Source organism: Pteropus alecto, unplaced genomic scaffold (genome assembly GCF_000325575.1).
Source record: "Pteropus alecto unplaced genomic scaffold, ASM32557v1 scaffold88, whole genome shotgun sequence".
In the NCBI taxonomy this organism is placed as follows: Eukaryota; Metazoa; Chordata; class Mammalia; order Chiroptera; family Pteropodidae; genus Pteropus; species Pteropus alecto.
Genome location: NW_006494611.1, coordinates 11,059,078 through 11,080,179, shown reverse-complemented (window position 1 = coordinate 11,080,179; position 21,102 = coordinate 11,059,078). Strand labels below are relative to the sequence as shown.

The 21,102-nt window shown below is 49.2% G+C and overlaps 1 protein-coding gene across 1 annotated transcript in view; it reads right to left on the bottom strand.

The window, feature by feature from the left end:
• Positions 1-9,603: 9,603 nt before the first annotated feature.
• Positions 9,604-21,102, bottom strand: part of CRTAC1 (cartilage acidic protein 1) — a 133,608-nt gene continuing 122,109 nt past the window's right edge. The window contains exons 12-15 of the mRNA XM_025042318.1: positions 18,101-18,246; positions 16,775-16,817; positions 14,211-14,354; positions 9,604-9,638 (exon numbers count right to left, since the gene is read on the bottom strand). Coding sequence (XP_024898086.1) covers positions 9,604-9,638; positions 14,211-14,354; positions 16,775-16,817; positions 18,101-18,246 — 368 coding nt within the window. The remainder of the gene's footprint in view (positions 9,639-14,210; positions 14,355-16,774; positions 16,818-18,100; positions 18,247-21,102) is intronic.

Sequence of the window (21,102 nt, the reverse complement as noted above, 5' to 3'; positions counted from 1 at the left end):
CTGGCCGAGAGTCCCTGCAGGGAGGTGTATGGCCGGGCAGATGGCCTTGCAGACCTGAGAAGGCTGCGATACCAGAGTACTCGCTTCTGAGTTATTCTCTGGGCTCACCTGCTGCCTGGGGTGGGAGGGAGGGCGGCTGGCCTAATTTACTGCAGGCCATCAACCTGTGACCCTTACCCCTCCCTCCCTGGCAGGATGGTCCACTTCCTGACCTGGCTCTTCCCCATGGGGCTGGACTAGGTCACAGGGAGGCTGGGGTGGGGACGACACAATCTGGACAGCTTCTTTCTTCTGCAACTCCTCTCCCCATACTTTGGAGGGGGCCAAGGTCTGTCACACAGAGAATTCCCATCCTGCATGATTTCTCACCCCAAATCCCAGGTCCACCAGGACTCTCCTTTCGGGGTCCTGCTCCCCATTGCTGTCTTCCAGTGTCTGTGCTTCCTGATGCTCCCACGGGGCATCTGCTTGTCTATGATCCTGCATCCACATAATCTGAGGTCTGGGGAGACGAGAGTGGTCCAACTATGGGCATCATGGTGGAGAGCTGTTCAGCCCCCTCCTAAACTCTTCCAGACTGGTGGCTTCCCTGCCCTCCACCCAAAGCCTGAAGCCATCTTGGCCTTGTCAAGAAGCATCCAACTCCTGAGACTTTGCAGGCCGCCAGGCGCTGGTCATGGGATATGCAGCCTGGGGCTCTGGGAGGTTATGTGAGGGTCTGGAGAAATGCTTAATGGAGAGATATAGCCTTGGGGGACTTGGACCTCGAGAAAAGGAACCAACTTCCTGATGTTAGAACCTGCATGTATGTGAGAATGAGTGTGTGTGTGCATGTCGGCGTATGTGTGAGTGCACTATGCGAATAAATGCACATATGTGTAGGTACGTGTGAGTACACGTGTGAGTGCACCTGTATGGGTATATGTGCACACACGTGTGAGTGCACCTGTGTGTGAGCGCACTTGTATGTTCCCCTTAGCTGCTAGGCCAATCACTGCCCCTCTCTGCATCCTGTTTTATCTTCATGTGCGATGGTCCGCGGCTGCTTCCTTGTGTGGGTCCAGCCTGTCTCCCTGTAAATAAATGTCCTAATGCCCCTCGCTCCTTGTCTGGGGCTGCCAGCTTGGCTCTTCTTCCTGTCCTCTCCTCCTGCCCTAGAAGGTTCTCCTCACCTTCTGACTATTGTGTACATTCTAGCAGAAGAGAAGTTGGGGTTCTAGGAGAGCAGAGCCAACCTTCCAGGGCCTTCCATTCCCCTCTCTCAGCCCCCCATGACGAGGCAACAGGGCCACAGACACTGCATATTAAGCCTGCTCAGGCTCCGGGGCTCTCGAAGGCTGTGAAAGCCAGGCTTCCTTGAATGTTCAAAAGAGCAGACAACCTGCAGGGGAAAAGGCAAACTCTTTTCTTGAAAGGAAAGAGGGGCATCCAGCCAGTGAGTCCCCGGATGCTGAGGCCTGGCAGGCCAGTGGAAAGGAAGCCGCCCCATCCTGGTGTCCTGAGGATGGACAGAAGGAGGTTGCCTGCCTCAGCTGGCAGGAGGTGCTAAAAGTGGATGTGAAAGACCAGCTGCTGCAGGTAGCTTTCTGGAACCAAAGAGGGGCCAGATTTTCTTTTGCACACAGGAGCAATGTGTGGAAAGGAGGTGCTTACCCAGAGAGCTGGAGAGGGCGGCCCAGCCCCTGAGCCTAAGTGGGTCCTGGTCCAAGAATCGCCCCAGAGAGCTGCAGCCCAGTGGGCTCCGCCACGGCCCCCTAAACCCCTGGACCCAGCCTGTGCCCACCCTGGCCCATTCGGTGGCTGGGCCTTATGTCTGACCTGTGTCTCTCCCATGGGGTGGCTGGGCACAGGTGATGCAGTGGCCTTTTATTTTATTATTTCTTTTTCCAATAAAAGGACTTGTCTAGCTCAAGGCTCTGTGCTTCTTCTCTCCGCATGGTGATGGGGGTCAGTTCCATGCCCCAGGACCACCGGGAGGGGATGCTCAGCTGCCCACCTACTTCACATTGAGGAGGCGGGGCTGAGTGTGTTCCTGAAGAGGCAGCAGGCCTGACACCATGGGACAGACCCTGTCTTCTGGGAGCTTGTGGTCTAGTGGGGAGGCAGACATTCCAGATCATCTGTAGCTTATATGGAGCACTTACGGCCTTGGATGTGGAGAACAGGTTGGATTGAAAGCCAGGCGAAAGTAATACTTTAATTCAATAAATACCCATTTCTTGACCTCTTACCATGGGTTGGGCCCTGTTAGGTGTTGGATCACAGTTCACTCAGTTCTAAACACTCAGTTCTAAAGACTAAAAACATATGTGTGTGTTGGAACCTAGCAGAGTTGTGCCTTGGATTTTATAAAACTAAACACTTTTATAAAACAAAATAATACCTACTGCGTGCCATACTTTGTCTTGGATTTTATAAAACTAACATTTTTATGAAATTAAATAATACCTACTATGTGCCATGTACTTTGCTAAAACCATATGCTAAAGCTCGGACGGGATTTCAAGATCATCCAAATGAGGCAGATTGGAGGCCCAGAGAGGGTGAGTGACTGGTCCCTGGTCACACAGACGACTGATGATAGTGCCAAGTTTAGAACCAAGGTCTGACCCAGTGGTCACTCTGACACCATGGGGATGGCACGAAGATGGAAGTTGCTTGAGGCTGCAGGGAGGCTGGGGTCACACACTCAGTTCTTTGAGCCAAGAGATGATCTCCCCAGACTCTGGGACAACAGCTACGGTCTCTGAGTAGAGATTTAGGGAGGGGGTTCCTTCTAGGTGGTGCTGAATGAGACTCTGGGTAGCTTTCATGCTTATACTGACTGCTCCTAAGGGGCAGCTGAGTCTTTGCCTGAGCCATGGGGCAGGCTGGACTTGCTGTCTCTGCTCAAACTGGGGGTATGTGGAGATTGTCACAACTGAAGCTGTTTCAGTAGGTTCATTCTGTCTGTCCTGTTTGCAACTACATCATTACGTTACATTAATAATAATAAAATGACAGGAGCTAACATTTACTTAGCACTTACTCTGTGCCATGCACTAGGCTAAGACTCTCCATAGTTTATCATTCAATCCTCACAGCAAGCCGCTACCTTGTGGACTATTATTCCCATTTTACAGATGGGGAGACTGAGGCTCACGGAAGCTAAGTAACTTGCCCAAAGTTATACAACTGGGAAGTGGAAGAGCTTGGCTTTGAATCTAGACGGTTAGACTCCGGACTCTGGGGAAGATGATAGATCCAGCTTCAGTGATCCCTCCAGAAGCTTAAAGTCCTCAGTTATCCTAGGGTTAGGAGTTGGCAGGTTCCCAGGAAAGGACTTAGTGCTGTTCCTGGCCTCCAAGGCAGGGCTGGTACTGCCAAGCCCAGGGCATCATGGGAATGTGTGTGGGCTGTGCTCCTCATGGTTGTGCAGGGCCCATAGGGGCAGTCTTGTGAGGGCTTCTCTGCTTGGCTTTCCTCTGTTGGCTCAGTTATGGGGAAAGTGGCCTCTCTTCTGGGTCTGGTTGCAGCCATGTGCCTGCATCCCCCTTGTCAGTCAGAGAAAGGCTTTATCAGGCACCGGGGAGCACAGAAAACCCCAGGCAGCTCAAGGCTGCTGCTTCCAGCTCATTGCCTCTGGGACTCCACTTTCTGGCTTCCTTTTGGTCAAAGGCAGGGTAAACTGTGTGAAAATCACAGTTTACAGGAGCTTGTGGTGCCCCCGAGTGGCGGAATTGTAAATTGCACCCAGGAATCAGAGCTATTCAGCTGTGAGAAACTTCCCCTTGACTCCCAAACCAGCAGCTGTTCCCACCTGCAAGGACTTTACTGTGGCTTCAAGAGGCGCGGGGTAAAGGTGGAGTCCACTTGGTGGTGACTCTTTCTCTCTACAGCCATCTTCTGGGGGGCTGCCTTTCTCCTGGAGGTGTATGTGTGTTGCGGGGTGGTCTTGGCAGCCTGGGACACTCCACCTCCCTTCTCCAGAGCTCCGGAAGGACTTACAGTGAGGAGGGTCTCAGCAGGAGGCACCTCCACCTGGTTTTGGCTTTACTGTTCACCAAGGATGAAGGCAGTGCAAATGCCACTCCAAGTCAGACCCGAACTGGAGCTCCAGCTTCATGACAGTAGCACGTGGCGAAGCCTCAGTTTCCCCAGTTGCAAAATAGGGATACTAACGCTTTATAGAATTGCTTAGGACAGTACTTCTCATGCTTGGCTGCAATCACTGTCACCTGGAGAGCAAGAACAACTGCCGATGCCTGGTCCTATGCCCAGATTTCATTGTTCTGAGGTGCAGCCTGGGCATCAGTTTTTCAGGGTTCCCCTGGAGGTTCTAGTGTAAAAGGCGAGGTTGAGAGCCCCTGGTTTGGGCGGTACCTAGAGCTGGTGAGTTTTTCATAAGCCTCTGAACATGTGTGACACATGAATAAAAAGTTTATGGGTTCCATGGAAGCAGCCAGACACAAAATGAATATGAACGCTAAGATTCCACTTCTAAAAAATTCTAATACAGGCAAAACTAATCTGTGGCACTAGAAGTCAGGATAGCAGCTGCCCTGAGGCGGGGTGTAGTGAATGCAAAGGGGCCTGGGTGCTTATGATATTCTGTTTTTCGAGCACAGTGACAGTTGTACAGGTGTGCTTGCTTCAGTAGAATTTGTTGAGCTGTACACTTAAGATTTGTGTATTTTTCTGTATGTATGATACGTTTCAATAAAGTTTACCAGAAAAAGTTTATTGGCTCCAAAATAGAAAAAGCAAGCACAAAATCGAAATTACTGATTTATTACATAGCTACACAATATAACATCGTGTCAAACAGTCAACTGCAATTCAACTCAGCCAGTGTGTATGTATTTATAATTTAATATGGGTTGGGATGTATATGAAAATATTTGATCCGATGAGGGGTGGGACATTCAAAAGTGAAGGTCCTTAGTGCTTAAGAAAATCTTAAAACAGTCCAGGTTTATACCAGGAGTTCTTATCACCTTGACTCTCTTGTACTTGTATGCAAAATGATGTAACGTTGCCTGGGGAAGAGAATCCATAGCTTTCGGGAGATTCTCAGAGGGGTATGTGACCCTCCCACATCCAAAAGGTTGAGAACTGGTTTTAAGGAGGCGGTGAAACTGGCCGTGAACGTGCCTGGCATGAAATGGGTGTTCAGTCATGTCAGTTCCTTCCTTCCTTTCGGAGTCCCGCCTTCTCAGGTTCCCTCCTGACCCTTCTCAGATGACTGTGGGAAGATTTATTCTCTTAGCAGCGCCCAGGGAAGATTGTGCCGAGCTCACAGCTCTTCCTCTAAGAGGCCGTTTTAAAGGCCCATCTTTTCAGCATCTGCTGGATGGCCGAACTTGGCGTGCAGCATCCTGGAGCTGCACTGGGACTTGTGGTTTCAAATCAGCGATGATGGAGGAGGTGGAAGAGTATGAAGGCAATCAGAGGGCTGCACCAGTCTGTGGACCCTCAGGAATTCACTTAACTGTCCTGAGTCTCAGTACTGTCATTTGTGAAATGAGAGCATTATGAGAATGCATCTTTGTAAATGATAGTCTGTTTCTCCAATGTAAGATATTATTGTTATTGCTGAAGTTACACTTACACCTCATTATATGATGTCCTCACGATATAGATTTATAGCAAGGTTTCAGATTCTTGCATAGAGTAAACAGACATTTATCCAAGGGTTCACTGATTCCCTAATATATGCCGGGAATATTCGTGTACATTAGTATTCCATTTAGTTCTCTAACACTCTGGTGGGTGGTTATATCTGAATCCTTATTTTATAGATGAGGAAACTGATGTCCCAGGTGGTTAGGTAGCTTGACAAACACCCACGGCTAGTAAGTGTCAGAACAAAGACTTAGACTTAAGTGTCCAACTCAAATCCCAGTCTCATTCTGCCAGTGTGTCACAATCAGATGAAAGAATCGTTCTACCTGGATTGAGTCATAAAGACAGATTTCAGACCCAGAGACAAGCACGTGAGCAAATACAGACACAGACAAATTAGCTTTGTAGGGGCATGAAGGAACTAGTTATTTTGGAGTAATTCAGGTTATTGATTTCCAGGATGGAAAAGTGATTGGGGACCAGCTACCACCCGAGAGCAGTGCTGAGTAAGACCCCGGAATGGGGAAATGTCATACACAGCTTACAAGATGTCGTGTATAGTGATGGCCTTCTCCCTCTGCCCACACCCAGTTCCTTGGTAAACGCAGATGGTGGGGATCTTATCTTACTCATTTCCACCACTGCCCTCCCCCTGCCCCAAGTGCTTGTCACAGTGCCTTGCCCTTGGCAGGTGAATGGGAAGTGTAGCCCATTACAGGCTGGCAGGAAGAGATAAGAATGTACAGATGTGAAATCATCAGGATGCTGGGGCAACATGCCACTGAGAAGTAACTTAGGCAGAGGCAGACAGGTGAGTAGTCACTGAATGATATAATACAATGGCAAATGGTCACCGAATAACTCAATTAAAGAGTAGCAGCAGTGAACCCAAGCCATCCCCTGCACTGGGCAGCTGCTTTTAGTAATGTTGTCCTGGCTGTGGTCTTGTGGCTGAGCTTATTATCTCCACCTGTCCTGGGAGGGGAGGGAAGGAAACGTGCATCCCATTCCACTCAGCCCCTGCCTGGGGTTCCCTAAATGCCATTATTTTGAGGTGGCTGAGTGCTTTGACTGGAAAGTCTGGACCTGTAGCCCCAGAGACTGAAGTACCATGGGCAGATGTATGTATGTACGTATGTACGGATGAATGGATGGTAAGTGGATGAATACAGAGAAGATGGGTACAAGGAGATGGATCAGAGATGAGCGAGAGGGCTGCCTGGCTTGAGATGGATGCTCGCAACCCTCGAGAGGCAGGTGAATGGATGGGTACCAACTGGCCCTGTGCTCCCCAGTGCAGATCTAAGTATAGCACCAGAGCTCACCACAGCGAAGATGCTCTGTAACCAAGTCCCTAAATGAACAATTTACAAATACAAATATTTGTATTTGTAACTCTAAGTGATGGATGTATCTTCTTGGGAAGGATTCTTATAGGTCTAACGTCACCCCAGTTAATGATTTATGGATATTTGTGAAATGGGGCACCACTAGAAGTGAAACCAAGAAGTTAAAGGACCTGGAACAGATTCTATAATAATATCTGCATTTTATCAATCCAAGGACTGCACCGAGCACTGAGCACCTGACATGCCTTGTCTCCACGAAGCCTCACAATAGCTCAATGAGGTTGTTATGTCTCCTTTATCCATTGTGTTATGTGTTACTTTTCTTTATCCATTTTGTGGATAAAGAAACTAAGGCCCAGAGAGGTGAAACAGCTCGTTGAAGGTCACTTACAGCGTGTTTAGGTGGTGTCTGGGATTCAAGCCTTAGTCCATCTGATCCCAGAGTCTCAAGAGTGAAGAGAAAAATTTTAAGGATAGATGGAAGGAGGGAGACAGGGAGGGACGGAGGGCTGTAACTATTTTCGGGACAGCTCTCTAAGAATGTGGCATTTTGGCCCATGAGACACCTTCTGCATTGGGGTGAGGCTTTGAGATCTCCCAGTTTCCTTCCCTCTCTTTCCTTTCTGCTTCTGCCTTCAAGGCCTGTAATCTTGAGCCCAGGACCTGAAAGTGCAGAGAAGGTGTACACGGGGTTTACCTTTCTCCCTTCAGCCTAAGCTTGTCCCTTTGCCACTGTCCCCACGAGCAGTTGGGGGTACTCAACTGTGCTTTTCTCCTTCCCCAGGAGCTCAGCACCCAGGTCTGGGTGGGTGTAGGGAGAGTTAGCCCTTAGATCTTGTGTGTGTGTGTGTGTGTGTGTGTGTGTGTGTGTGTGTGTGTGTGTGAAATGATTCTGGGGGACAAATCCTTAGCTGTAAGAGGAGAATGAGCCACCTTTACAGGTATTATCTGGGCCCCAGACTTTGCTTCTTGCAAGCAGGCAGGAAATCAGATCATGAGGTGCTGGGCAGGAACTTTCGGGGAAAGAAGGACAAGATGCACCTTCTGTCCCCACCCTTATCCCCTATGCTCCTGACCCTGCCCGCAGCCTCCCTTCATCCAGCTGAGAAGGACCCTCTCTGAACCTGGCACCTTCACTCAGGTCTTTCATCCTGGCCGTGCTCCATGGTCCAGGTGTGGTTCCTCTGTTCACTTGGTGGGTGCTTACCCTGACTCTGATTCTGTGTCAGCACAATGGAAAGAACAGTGCTGTCCCCCGATATTTCTGAAGTTGTTGATACAATTGTGCTTCTGAAATACTTGAGCGTTCTAGAGAGAGGGCAGAGTGAGCAAGAAGGCACCAGGCAGGAGTCAGATTCCTGGCTGTGCTGTGGTCTTCAGAAAGCCACTGCTCTTTTCTGGGCCTCAGTTTCCCCATTTGAAAAGGATGGGGCAGGACTAGATGACTTCTCAGGTGCCTCTGGATTTAGTGACCTTGGATTCTGTGATGGCCAAGGGCCCAATTCCCAGACGAGTTCACTAGCTCCCGGTGACCCCTGCTCCATCCAGCCAAGTCGATGCCAAGTCCTCCCTGGTTGGTTTGCCTTATTTTATGATTATCCTTTTTGAGAGTGGAACCACATGAGAACTAAGCTGAGCACATCAGCATAGGCCCCAGGAGGGTTTGCCCTGCTCCGTTATGGCCATTTTTGGTCTCGAGGTCCCTTCCCTGTGAAGCTGTCAGCTCCCTGTGGGCAGCCAGTGGCCTCCATATCTCTCTCACTGCAGACTGCCAAGTGACCTGGGCTGCAGCGGCTATGGCACATGAGCTATGGCACTGAACAGACCCAGCTGCAACCTGAACTTTGCTACTTAATAATATTGATAACATTTCTAATTTATTGGGGGATTACATGTGCTAGTTAAGTGTTTTATACCATCTTGTTTCACATAATAACTGAAAGGTGGGTATCCTATCCATTTTACAGATGAGAAAACTGAGGTTGAAGGACAGGTCACCTTTTTAAGTCTTTGCTCAAATGCCTCTTTTTCAGTGAGGCCCGTCCTGAACAACCCCATTTAAAATGGCATTCTGCCTCTATCCCAGCATCCCGATTCGCCTTCATGCTGCTTTTCTACACTCTCCCCTGTAAATAGCACTTATCGCCTTCTAAGGCTCTCTATGTTTTACTTATTATGTTGTGTAGTGTCTGCCATACGTCACCAGGGCATTCAGGAATCTTTGCCAGTATTGTTCACAGATGTATATCCTGAGCCACTAGAACAAGGCCTAGCTCTTAGTAGGTGTCCAGTCAGTGTACACCAAGTGACATCTGGTTAAATAATTCGCCCAGATATCAGTTACCTGAAGATTGCTCCCCATAAGGTTTCAGAACACGGGCTTTAAAGCCAGATAGTTGCCGACTTGAATCACAGTTTTTTACACTTAACTAGCTGTGTGACCTTGAGCAACTAATTCTTTCTGAGCCTCAGTTTCTTTGGTAATAAAATAGACTAATAACATTTTTTCTTTTTCTCCTGGGGTGGGTGTGGGGATTAACGGAGACACATATGTAAAGTTCTTGGCATATGGCAGGCGTTCTGTAAATGTTAGCTCCTATCCCCAGGAGGTTTTTTTTCCTCTTCTTGCTTCTCATTCTTCTCTGATGGCCTACCCTTTGACCACTTTGCTGTTCAACAGCAGTTCTTCAAGAGGACAAGCCGATGAAGGAGGGGCCGGCATTATCTGTGGAGTTAACCAGCCCGTGCTCTCTCGCCTTCCCTCTTCCTCCTTCTAGAATGTGTCTGTTGCTAAGGAGACACAACATCAGCCCCTGACAGGATGTGGCTGGGGTCTGGCCCACACTGAAGGAGAGAGATGATGGCTGATCTTGGGGAAGGAGACATGGGAGGGACTTGGCTTGCCTCTTGGGTTGAGACTCTGAGTAGGAGTATCATTCTGGAATCTGCCAGGAAACCCCAGCTAGCTCCCTGAGAAATAAAGTGTTCGTCCTCCTGTCTCCATGTGGCTCTGGAGAGAGATGACCGATAGCCCCTTTCAGAGGCTAGAGTGAGGTTCCTGCTTGGGCCGCAGTCCAGTGGCGCTGGTAGGGTGTGATGCCCAGACCCTGGGAGGGGGCCATAGCAGCCAGAGTGATACATAATCAAACTCCTGGCCCTCAGAATGGCACCTCCCCAGAACAGGGCTGGCAACTGGGTAGATGCTCGAAGAGGCCCTGTGGGTGATTCACACTTCTGTGTCTGTGAAGGCTGGCCGAGCTGACCCCGGGAGGGAACAACACAGGCACTGCCATCTCTTCTTGCAGCTTGAATACGACTGTGGGGAGACTGTCTCAGATCCTGGGTCCTTTGGGGCCTCTGTTTCTTCTTTCCCCACCCATCCCTTCACCCTGGGCAGTATGAGAGATTGTAGCTTTTGTGTAACCAGTTAGCCAACCCGAATGAAGAAGGAAGACGCAGAGGTCAGAGCACAGGCTGGGGCTAGACTGACCTGACCGAGTCCTCCCTCTGCCTGTCCCAGCCATGGGACTGAGGACAGAAGCCACTCAGCTTCTCTGTAAAACTGGGATAATTATAGCACTTGTCTTTTGGGATTGTTGTGAGGATTAAATGAGTTGATTCTTGTAAAGAGTTTAGATCCCACGCAGACACGCCGAGCTCACTAAGTAAGTATAAGCTGTTATTGTCATTTTAGGGGTACATTCCTGGGAAGAGGAGTATTCTTGGGCAGAATAAAAATGGTATTATTATTATCACTATTATTAGTCTTGAAAAAATGGGAAGATGCTGGCCCATCTGCCTGCTCTGCTAGAGTGAGCTGAGGCTGCCCCCTTCAGATGGGGCACAGCTTCTCCGTTTGCATAATCCCTTCCAGGCCCATCCCAATATTGGTCAGCCCCAAGAGCATTTGCTATCTTCGTTACAAACTCAAGTCCAGCATAAGCTAATAAAGATGTCAGGAGCCCGAGTGGAGCTAGGGGACAAAGAATTGTCTGCCGAGAAGGGGAAGGCAAAGGTTGAGGCCCCATGGGCCTCAGAGGAAGGGGCATTAGAAGAAAGAGGCGGATAGGAATCCTGAACTTGGCTGGCTTGGGTACAGCTCTGCACCCACACATTTGTGGCTGGTTCAGCATAGGCCTGGACTGAGGCACTTGGCTCAGAAGGCCTGGACTCCTGGTCCCCTGGCAATGCCCCCTGTTATTTTGGGGCAGGTAATATTCATTTGATTCAGCCCTGCCTTCTCTCTGTATCTTTTAGCCTCATATTTCTTCCAATACAACAACATCTTGGGGGGCAGGGGACTTGTCTCCCTCATTGGAGGGACTTTGTTACATTCTTCATAAGAGGGACCCAGTGCTTGTCGTGCAGGAGTTTCTCAATGAATGCTTGTTGAATAAATATATGAATAAATGCAGAGACCTTGCTTGCTGGTATAGCAACCCCCAAATTTAGCTAGACCTTTTAGAAAGCCCTTGAGTCCCATTCCTATCCCTCCACCTCACCTGGCTGGAGGAAGGCAGTGTGGGGACAGCAACCATTCCATTTTCACTTACTACCGTATGCTCAGAGCCTAGCTTTCAGTACTTGGCACATGGTAGGTGCTCAAGAAATATTTGTTGAATGAATGAATAAATAAATCTAATGGAAAGCTTTCTTACGCTGGAGTTGGGATATTGTAGTTGTGCTCTTAACAGCTGGAAGATTTTGAACTTCTCTTTGTAACTCATTTAGTCCCATATACCACATAGGATAAAATATCACAAATATGGCCTGTTATAAGAAACTCAATGTGCAAGGATTCATAGTTGTTTCGTATAAGCCACCCTATGAAGTTTGCTGTCACCCCGAATCTCCTGATGTCCTTGGCAGGATGTCTCACTATCTGTCCTGTCCTTTATTTCTCAGGCTGTGTGTGCAGCCAGTCAATGGACTCTGTTATCTTGTCATTTACCACTGTATTTGGAACCACTGCCTCTGTGGGTTTTGGGTTTTACTTATCTTACTATCTTAGGCACACTTGTTCATTTCTTAAAAAGGCAGCATCTTTCGGAATGACTAGGGAATAGCCTGAACAGTGACAGTGCTGTCTGTGACTCTCCTGACAGGATGGTGTGGTGGGAGAGGGCTCTAGCCCTGGCTCGGGGACCAGCTGGCTTTGTGACCTTGGGCAGATCACTTTCTCTCTCTGAGCCTCATTTCTGAGGCCCTTTCAATCTTTAATTCTGTATCAACACACAGGAGTGGGCTTCCCAGAAGTGGAGCGATTTTTAAGTTGCTGTATGCTTTTCTGTGAAATTGTAGCTGTTTTTATTTTAAAACTTTTCATTTAAGCTCCTATTCCAAGAGTAAAAATAGCACTAGCTATGAGGAATTCATATTTTGTGATTTATTGAGCGTATTATTATTATATCAGAAAATGGTAGTGTTTTTTTGTTGTTGTTGTTAACTATGTTTTAAAAAGGCTTGCTGCATTCTAAAGTGTGATTTTATTATATCTAGGGGTGACCTTTTCCCCCATGAAGAATAGATCTGTGATTTATAATGAACCTTCACTACCAAGGCTGGCTATGAAAGTATTCTACAGTGTTACATCATTCCCTAAGGGCATTCTGGTTACAGGCACTTCCAGTTTCCAAGCTTATCGCAGAGGAGAGCAGGTTGCAAGGTTCTTTTTAGAAATCAGGGTAACTTGAGACTAGCCATGCCTATGTCCAGCCACACACTGAGGTGTCTTACAAAGGAAAGGGCCTTTAGGGATACACCAGCCCAACTCTCTTATCATTTAGATTAGGGAAACTGAGGTCCCGAGTGGAGAAATGACTTTCCCCATGCAAGAGGACTAGAGTACTGTCTCCACATCTGGACCTTGCTCATCCCATATCCCTCACCTGGCCCAAATCCCAGCCCCACAAACGTGGTCATTGGTACACACATCCAAACCATTGCTCATGATCAGGGTTAGACACTTTCTCTTCTCATGATTTGCTTCCCAAGTGCTACATGGTAGAAGGGCTGCTGCTAATTCAACATTCAAACCAGCATCTACTTTGCCCCAGACACATTTTTTTTTTTTCCACCAGCTAGGCACTAATATCCAGCAGAGAGTTTATTGGCATAATTTCTCCAGAAAGAGGCTGGAAGACTTAGCAAGTTCAAGCTTTAACATTTGTATCAAGGGTTTTAAAGGGCCACCCTTTTTCTCTCCCATCATCACCACCAACCCCAATCAGGCTTTCTCTACCATAGGAAGTCAGGGCACACAGAGCAGAAACAGCACAGGCCAAGCTGGTAGGCACATGATACATTATCGAATCAACTGAGCAAGCAACCATCTGGGAGCCATCTTTGTTAAGGGCAAAATAAGCCACACATGACACTGGAGGGTACAGAAAGAGGGGACTATCTTGATTCTTCTGAAGGAGGGAGGGAGGCTGGATGGGATAGAGGGGAGACTTTCCTTTTCTGTTTTCTCAGAAAACATGCAAAGAAAGGCTTCACAAACGACTAAGGTTACATACACATCAGTATTTCTTAAATTTCCCTTTTTAAAGATGGCCACCTTTGCTGTCCATTTAGAAAGAGCACACAGTAGAATCTACTGGGCATGGAGAGAGAGAGAGACAGGCAGCGGGAGAGATTTAGTTTTCCACAAAGGTTATTAGTTTTTTTTCCTTTATTGACGGGATTTAAAATGCATATAACTGAAGGCAAAGTCCAAGGCCTAGAGAAAGATATGAGGCCCGAGAGAGAGGCTCAGAGATTCTAAAGGCGGCAGAAGGGTACCCACCTAAAAAGGCCACTTGAGCTGCAAAAAGGATAGGGCAGAGAGATAGAAAATGGGAAAAAGAGAAAGGGGGTGGGGGTGGGTTTGGGTGGGGGGAAGTGTTTGGGAGGAAGAAGACAAATACCAGTTCAGAAATTCAGACAAAGATATGTAGTAGGAGTTAGTTTATATCCCAGGTAGGAAAAGATGGGCCGGCCCTAAGGTAGGAACCTTTGTTTTAGGAAATTAGAAAAGGGAGAAATAAGAAGAGCAATGACCTCTGGCCAGGACACAACGACACCCCAGGGGCCCTTCAGATGGTGGCAGTAGTGGTGGGACTTCTTCAAACCTCTGTCATGGTCTTTTCTGGAGACCTATTGGGGGTCTAAGGAGAATCCATCCAGCCAGGAGAAGGCAGGGGCTGGGGACCTTGATCTGGGGCTTCTGCAGAGCTCTCTAGTGGTCTTGTCATAAACAGATGATTCCCTACTTACCTACACAGGCTGTGCCGTCCTCGTTGGGCTCGTAACCCCGACTGCACCTCTTGTTGGTCCGGCATCTGTAGCTTCCATATGTGTTGACACACACAGGCTTGTCTCGAGGGCACACAAATGGGAACTGGATGCATTCGTTGGTGTCTGAAAGGCGAGGGGAGCCACTCACCCAGGAGATGTGGAGCATAGGTCCTTACTCAGGCTCTGCTGCCCCACCTACTCTGTGACCTGGGGCATGTCCTTTCTTCTTTCTTGGCCTCAACTTTCTCACTTCAGTTCCCTCGGCTGGCTCCTACTGTCCTTGACCTCTATGAGTTAGGGTTGGTCCCAGGTCTTGGTCCCAGGTCTTCTCTTATCTATGGCACTTTCTCTAGGTGGTCTTGTCATAAATAGATGATTCTAGGCTTCCTATCTCCAGCCACAACCTCTCCCCGGGACTCTAGACTGGTGACTCTGTCTAACATGCATCTCAAACTTAGCAGGTCCGAAATGGAACTCTAGATTCTCTCTGTCCTCAAACCATTTCTGTCCCATTTCCCATCTTCCCTAACTCAATCAATGCCACCATCATCCGCTCAGCTGTTCAAGCAGAAATCAGAGTGATTCCCAAGTCTTCTTTTTCCTTGCCTCTGTAGGCAATTTAATAACAGATCCCATCAGTTCGGCCTACACAGTGCCCCTCTCATCTGTACACCTCCTTCTCACTCCTCTGCTACCAGCTTATTCCCAGCCAGCACCATCTCTTGCCTGGATTTCTGCAGCTGCCTCCTGACAGGCCTCCTGGCTTACACTTCTCCCTCCAATCCATTCTGCAATCTGGTAGTCAGAATGATCTTCCGAAAATGTGATCACATCATGTCACTCTCCTGTTCAACTGTGCAGGGCCCTAAGCACGAAGTCCAGACATCTTACTGGGGCTTCAAGACTCTCCTGGACTCTGTGTCTGGCTCCTCCATCCTCTCGGTGTCTGGCTCCTGCAACCTCTCCATCCTTCTCCATCCTCTCCAGGCACGGCAGCCTCTTTCCTGTTCCTCTGACCCACCAAGCCTTTTCTTGCCTTCCTGTCTTTGCTCCCACTCTTCCCTCTGCCAACAAAGCTCTTCCCTCAGCTCTGTCTGTGGCCAGATCCTTCTCATCCTTCAGACCTTAGCTCAAAGGTCCCCTCCTTTGAGACCCTCCTTGACCACTCTGTCTAGAACAGTCTCCAGAAAGCATTTTGTTTAAAGGGTTCTTAACTCATCTAATCTAGCTGTTGGGTTACATGTTTGTGGTCTCTCTCCCCCACTAGAATGAATGTCTTCCGGAGAAGGTGCCTGGCCCGCATCCTCAGCATCCTGCATGGGGCCTCGTCTGTGGGAGGCACATAAATGTCTGCAGGATGATGAAAAGGAAGAGGCAGCCACGCTGGTGATCTCACAGGGTCTTTCCAGCGCACACAGAAGATGCTGAAATTTCTGTGTACGTTCACTGTCTGTTCGGAGTGGCCGGGGCAGGGACATGGAGAGTGTAGGCAACTCATTTTCACGTACTGCTCCACTTTCTCACCTGTGGTCCTGTGTCCACGCAGTGCCCTCCACCGGAACACTCTCCTCTCTGCCTGGTGAACCCCTCATCAGCCCTCAGCTCTCAGCTTAGATCTTGCTTTCTCCAGAGAATCTTCTCGACCCCTCCCGACACTGGTTTAGGGTCCCACCTTTGTGCTCCCACCCCATCCCTGCTCACACTCAGTGGGCATCACTATTTATTCGTGTGTGTCTCTCATTGGCACTCAGCCACATGAGGGCAAGGACTGTGTCTGCCTTATTTACTCTTGTATCCAAGTAGCAAACCCATTCACCTGGGGCTGATAAGCGCTTGCTGAGAAGAATGGTGCCTGAGGGTCGAAAGGCAGAAAGTGTCCTTGACCTTACCCCTCATTGTGGTCATTGGGATGGAAGACATTGGGTCGAGGGCTTTCTGAATGCTGAGCCTCTGGGCTGCCCCTCTCCCACTCCCAGCCTTTGGGAGACTTTCAGAAAGTCATTAGGTCCTCCCAGAGCCGCAGTCCTGGCAGTGCTACGGCTACCTGCCCCTTGGGCCTGCCCAAGGCTGCAATCTCTCTTCTGTACTGAGACCACATTCCATACCCTGGTTTGCTCCAATGCCCCTGGCAATGCACATCCTTACCTGCCAGTCCCTTGCTTGCTGTTCCACCAGTTGGTGGCTCTCCATAAGAGATATGGACCCACCCCAGCCATCACGGCCCCCAGGAGCCAGGCCTCCCTGTGAGCACTGTACAGGCAGTGGTGTGTCTCGTGCCCACACTCATTCTCTCTGTATTCATGGCAGGGGAGCACTGCCAATTCCCAGAACTGTGGTTATTCAGCCTGCTGGTCACTAACATCACTCCCACCTTAGTGAGTCACACGGTGGTTGTCTTGGCATCTGGAGGCCGTAGGACAAACACACACTCCCTTCTCCACCCCTTCCTTGTCTGAAATCTGAGCTTCGCCAGGGCTCAGGCCAACACGCCCCAGGGAGATTCTGGCCTCTGCCCCATCCCCTGATGCTTGCAGGCAACTCACCCATGCAATGGCCATTTTCCTGCTGGGAGAATCCTTGGCCGCACTGCAAGGTGGGCAGAAGCAGAGACATTAATGAGTTGAGAAGATCCTATCTCAGGTCCTTTCCTAGACACAGGCCAGAGCAGCTGCTCCCAGACCCCAGAATGAGGGGTGCTCTTAGGTCTAGGCCTGGAGGATCCCCTCCCTGCCAGAACCCCTTCCTTTGCAGTGAGAATAGGAGACTGTGGGGAAGGCCAAGAACAGGTTCTGTTCCACCCACATAGGACCCATGTGCCTGAGCTGGGACAGCTAGTGGAAACTGGCCTTCCTGTGTCATTGCCCTCAGACCTAGGCTGGGTCTCAATTGAGACAAAGTGTAATGAGGGGGTGGAGAAGCTTTTTAAGGTGTCTGTTCATCCTCTTATCTGAGAACCTTTCCCACTCACAGGGGTGGGTGCCTATGAACCAGGCTATTCTCCACCTTATTGGGCAGGGCCGACAGGATGAGCGGTGGATATCTCAGCAGGAGGAGTGAATCAAAGGCATGGTGGCTAGAATTGGAACTAACAGGCTGAGACAAATTTGGAAACCTGGTCACACCAGGCTATGTCTACATGAGGGTCTCAGGAATAGCAGCCTAGTGGCAGGGCAGGAAGACTAGAAACAAAACACTTCATAGAAGACAGAAAATATCAACTTTCAGTACTGATGAATGAGGGGGGCTGGTGGGGATTACTGGGGAAGGGTAATGTCCTCCAAGCCATGACGAAGGCCCTTGAGCTCCTGGGGCTGAGGCCACCAAGCTGCCATGGTTCCTGCTCATCCAAGCTTTCCCTTGGATTTTGTAAACTCTCCTAGAAGCTTCTGTGTTCGTCCCCTCTTCCATGTGAATTTAAATGGGTTCCCGTTATTTGCAACCAACTGATCCCCATCAGAGTTAGAATCTAGAATGCTTCTTCCAAGAGGCCCTGGACCACCCTCAGAAGCTAGAAGAGGCTTCGTCAGACTTGGAAAGAGCTGGGAGGGAAGCAGGAGACCTGAGGTCAATTCTTAACCCTGCTCACAACTGGCTGTGCAGCCTTGGTGAGTTCTTGCTCTTGGTCTTAATTTTCCTCCTTTGTAGAATGGGTGCAAAGACACTTGCCCTGCCAATACCTCTGGGTGTCCGTGAGGAGCAGAACAGATGTGGGCATGGTACTGCTGGCAGGATCATTATGAAACCTGCCTTTTGCAAAGACTGCCATCATTCTAGAGGCGGAATCTGCAGATTCTTGGGGCTCCATCTTCAGCCCATAGGGTTGTGGGTGGGACCTCTTTCTGCTTCTGAGGCCCAGATGCCTTTCTCACCTCCAGTGGGGCTAGGTCCTGACGTCCATCCCCATCTTGGGGGTAGGGGATCTCCAGCACCGAGTTCATCTCCCCGCTGGCCACGCTGCGGCTCACCATCTTGCCATCTGGCCACGTCACCTCCACGCTGCTGGCTTCATCCTTCCCTGTGGGATGGAAGGAGAAAGGGTCAGCAGCAGAGGAGCGTGGGGAGAGCAGTTCTCAGTAACAGTATCACCATTCATTTATTCGTTCATTTAGTAAAAAACTTGAGAGCTGTTCTAAGTGCTCGGGAAATGGTGAACACGGCGGATGAGTTCCCGCTCCTTCAGAACAGCACGGTCCAATAGAACTTTGTGCAATGATGGCTGAGTTCTCCACCTGTGCCGTCGATGTGGTGGCCCCAAGCCACACGGGGCTGTCAAACACTCGAAGTGGGATGAGTGTAACAAGAAAATGAAGTTTACATTTTATTTAGTTTTAATTAAGTTACATTTAAATAGCCACACATGGCTAGTGCCGACCACATTGGACAGTGCAGCTCTAGAGCTTACATTCTAGCTCTAGGAGAGGCCAATCAGTGTGAAGCTGCTTTATGGGGGAGGGTAAAGCCTGGCGGCATGCAGGCTGACTTTGGAGTCCTGGGTTCAAACCCTAGCTGTACCACTTACCTGGTGGGTCAGAAAGAACATGGGGTGGGGGGTTGGGTGTTTGGGAGACCTGGGGACAAATCCCAGCCCTGCAGCTGATTGCTGTATAATCTCAAGCATGTCACTTTCATATTAATATTTATATTTATAACCTGCTAGGCGTCAGGCTCTCTTTTGTCACTGGAAACGTCCTTGTTTTCAGGGAACTTCTACTCTGATAGATAGACAAACAGATGACAAATAAATAATGTCAGATATTGACAAGCTCTATGAAGAAAACAAAAAATAGGAACTGGAGTAAAGAGAAACTGAGGGTTTCCAAAAAAGGCTGGGGACCTTTTTGAGTCAGGGGCGGGCTCTTGGGGAGAAGGCATTTAAGATGAGCTCTAAATAAAAGCTGAGGTGATAAAGAACCGGAAGGTGGAGGGTACAGGAGAAAGACCACTCTACGAAGCCGAAGCTGAGATGTTTACAAAAGCTGACAGAGAAGCTCAGAGAATATTCCTGGTGAATCCATCTGCACACATCCATGGAGCAATACATTACATCATGGGCAGAAAACAAGTTGGAGAGATTTGTCAGGTGTTTAGGCATTGTCAAAGCTGGCCTGGCTCCCTGCTTAAGGCATCAGGTCCATCACTGTGGCAAGGTCAGGCTAATGGTGATGGATTGGAGTGGGGAGGAGGGGGCCCTGGGCCTCACCTGCCGAGAGAAGCTGTTCTCCTAAGTCAGTCACCTGGGGAAAAGGGCAGTGCTCAGCAGGGTGGGAGAGAGGGTGCAGCCCCCTCCTTATCACCCACCGGTCTGATCGGGTGTGGGCCAGGTGTTCAGGGGTCCACACACAAACACTCTCCCAAACATCATTCGTGGGCTGAATAGATAATATGTCACCCACATGGATGTACTACTTTCCCCTTAATGCACGTGGATACTATTAGAAAACAAGTGAAATCAAAAAATGCTGTTGAATTTTTAGTAGCTTTTGGTCATTCTTGTCCACCCATGGGTTTTACAGTGATGGATACTATGGCAGCAGAGGATAGTTTGTGAAATATTTTCATGTATATAAAGGGTTTCCAGATATCAGAAGAGGCTTGGAAGCCAAACCACATGGAGACTCCTGTGCAGAGGTTGCTCTGGGGGTGGGGCTGGACCCGGCTGAGTCCCAGCCTCCGGGGAACATTTTGGCCTTGCTGTTGCTGTGCTGACACTTAATGAGGGCAGGGACCAGCTGCTACACTCTGGAGGTGTCAAAGGTGACTGGCCCCTCCTCGTGGGCAGGCGGGCAGCCGTCCTGGGGAGAAGCTCCTGGAGAAAACAGACACTGACCTTCTCTTCCCATAGAGACTGCCCCCAGGCCCAGCCTTACTGGTTCCAGGGTTTGCTTTATGCAGTCAGAAAACATTTCTCATAAACTCCTGTCCCCCACTCCTTCCTTCTACAATAATTCTTTTGGGGGAAGGGGGTTAGAAATGGGATTAGGGTGTCAGCTACAGACTTTCTCCAGCCCCCCCACCCCACATCCTTTCGAAGTAGTTTCTGGAGGTTCAAGAGATTTAGCATTTTTAGGGTGTAAAGTGCCCAAATTAAGCGGCATATGTAAAAAGTAAACATTTTTTTTCCATTAAAAAAAGGAGACAAAGAGAAGCAACTGTTTCTCACCTAAGTCAACAGAACAGCTACATGAATACATTTTCCAGCCTGACTGAAATGCCACAAATAACTCAAAAGAGTCGCCGAATATTCATAGACAATCACAAATTTACATGCTGTATCTGTGGCTGTAGTTCTGAGTCCTGCCTCTTCCCTTCCTCCAGACCCAAGGAGGTGCTGGGCTCTGAGATAAGTGAGCCCAGAAGAGCTCATCTCAGCAGGACTCCCTCCTCTACCGCCGATTATTTTGCTGACTTGGGTGTCCTCTTGGGGCCTCAGTTTCCTCATCTCCAAGATGGGGGTATGACCGAGAGCTCTAGCTCTCCTGCGAAAGACAGTACTTCCCTGGAAAGTGAGCCTTGCCCTGGCTGACTGTCACCCCTCAGCATCCCCACCCCATCATCTCTTAGACATGGGGGCACCCTACAGTTCCCAAAGGGCTTCCATCTCTTGGCATTAATACCAGAGAATGGGCACCCTGATCTGTACCAGGTGACTCTCGGTGTTAGTGCACTAGATCCTCACAGCAGCTCCATGGGGAAGGTAGTTTTATAATTTCCATTTTAGAGCTGAAGGAGCTGAGACCTGGAGAGGTCAAGTGAATTGCCCACAGTTATCCAGCTAAGGAATGTTTGATCCCAAAGATAGTATCTGGTATACCCTGTTCTACTGGCCACCCCACCCCCACGCCCAGTCCACCACAGGCTGAGCATCATGCAG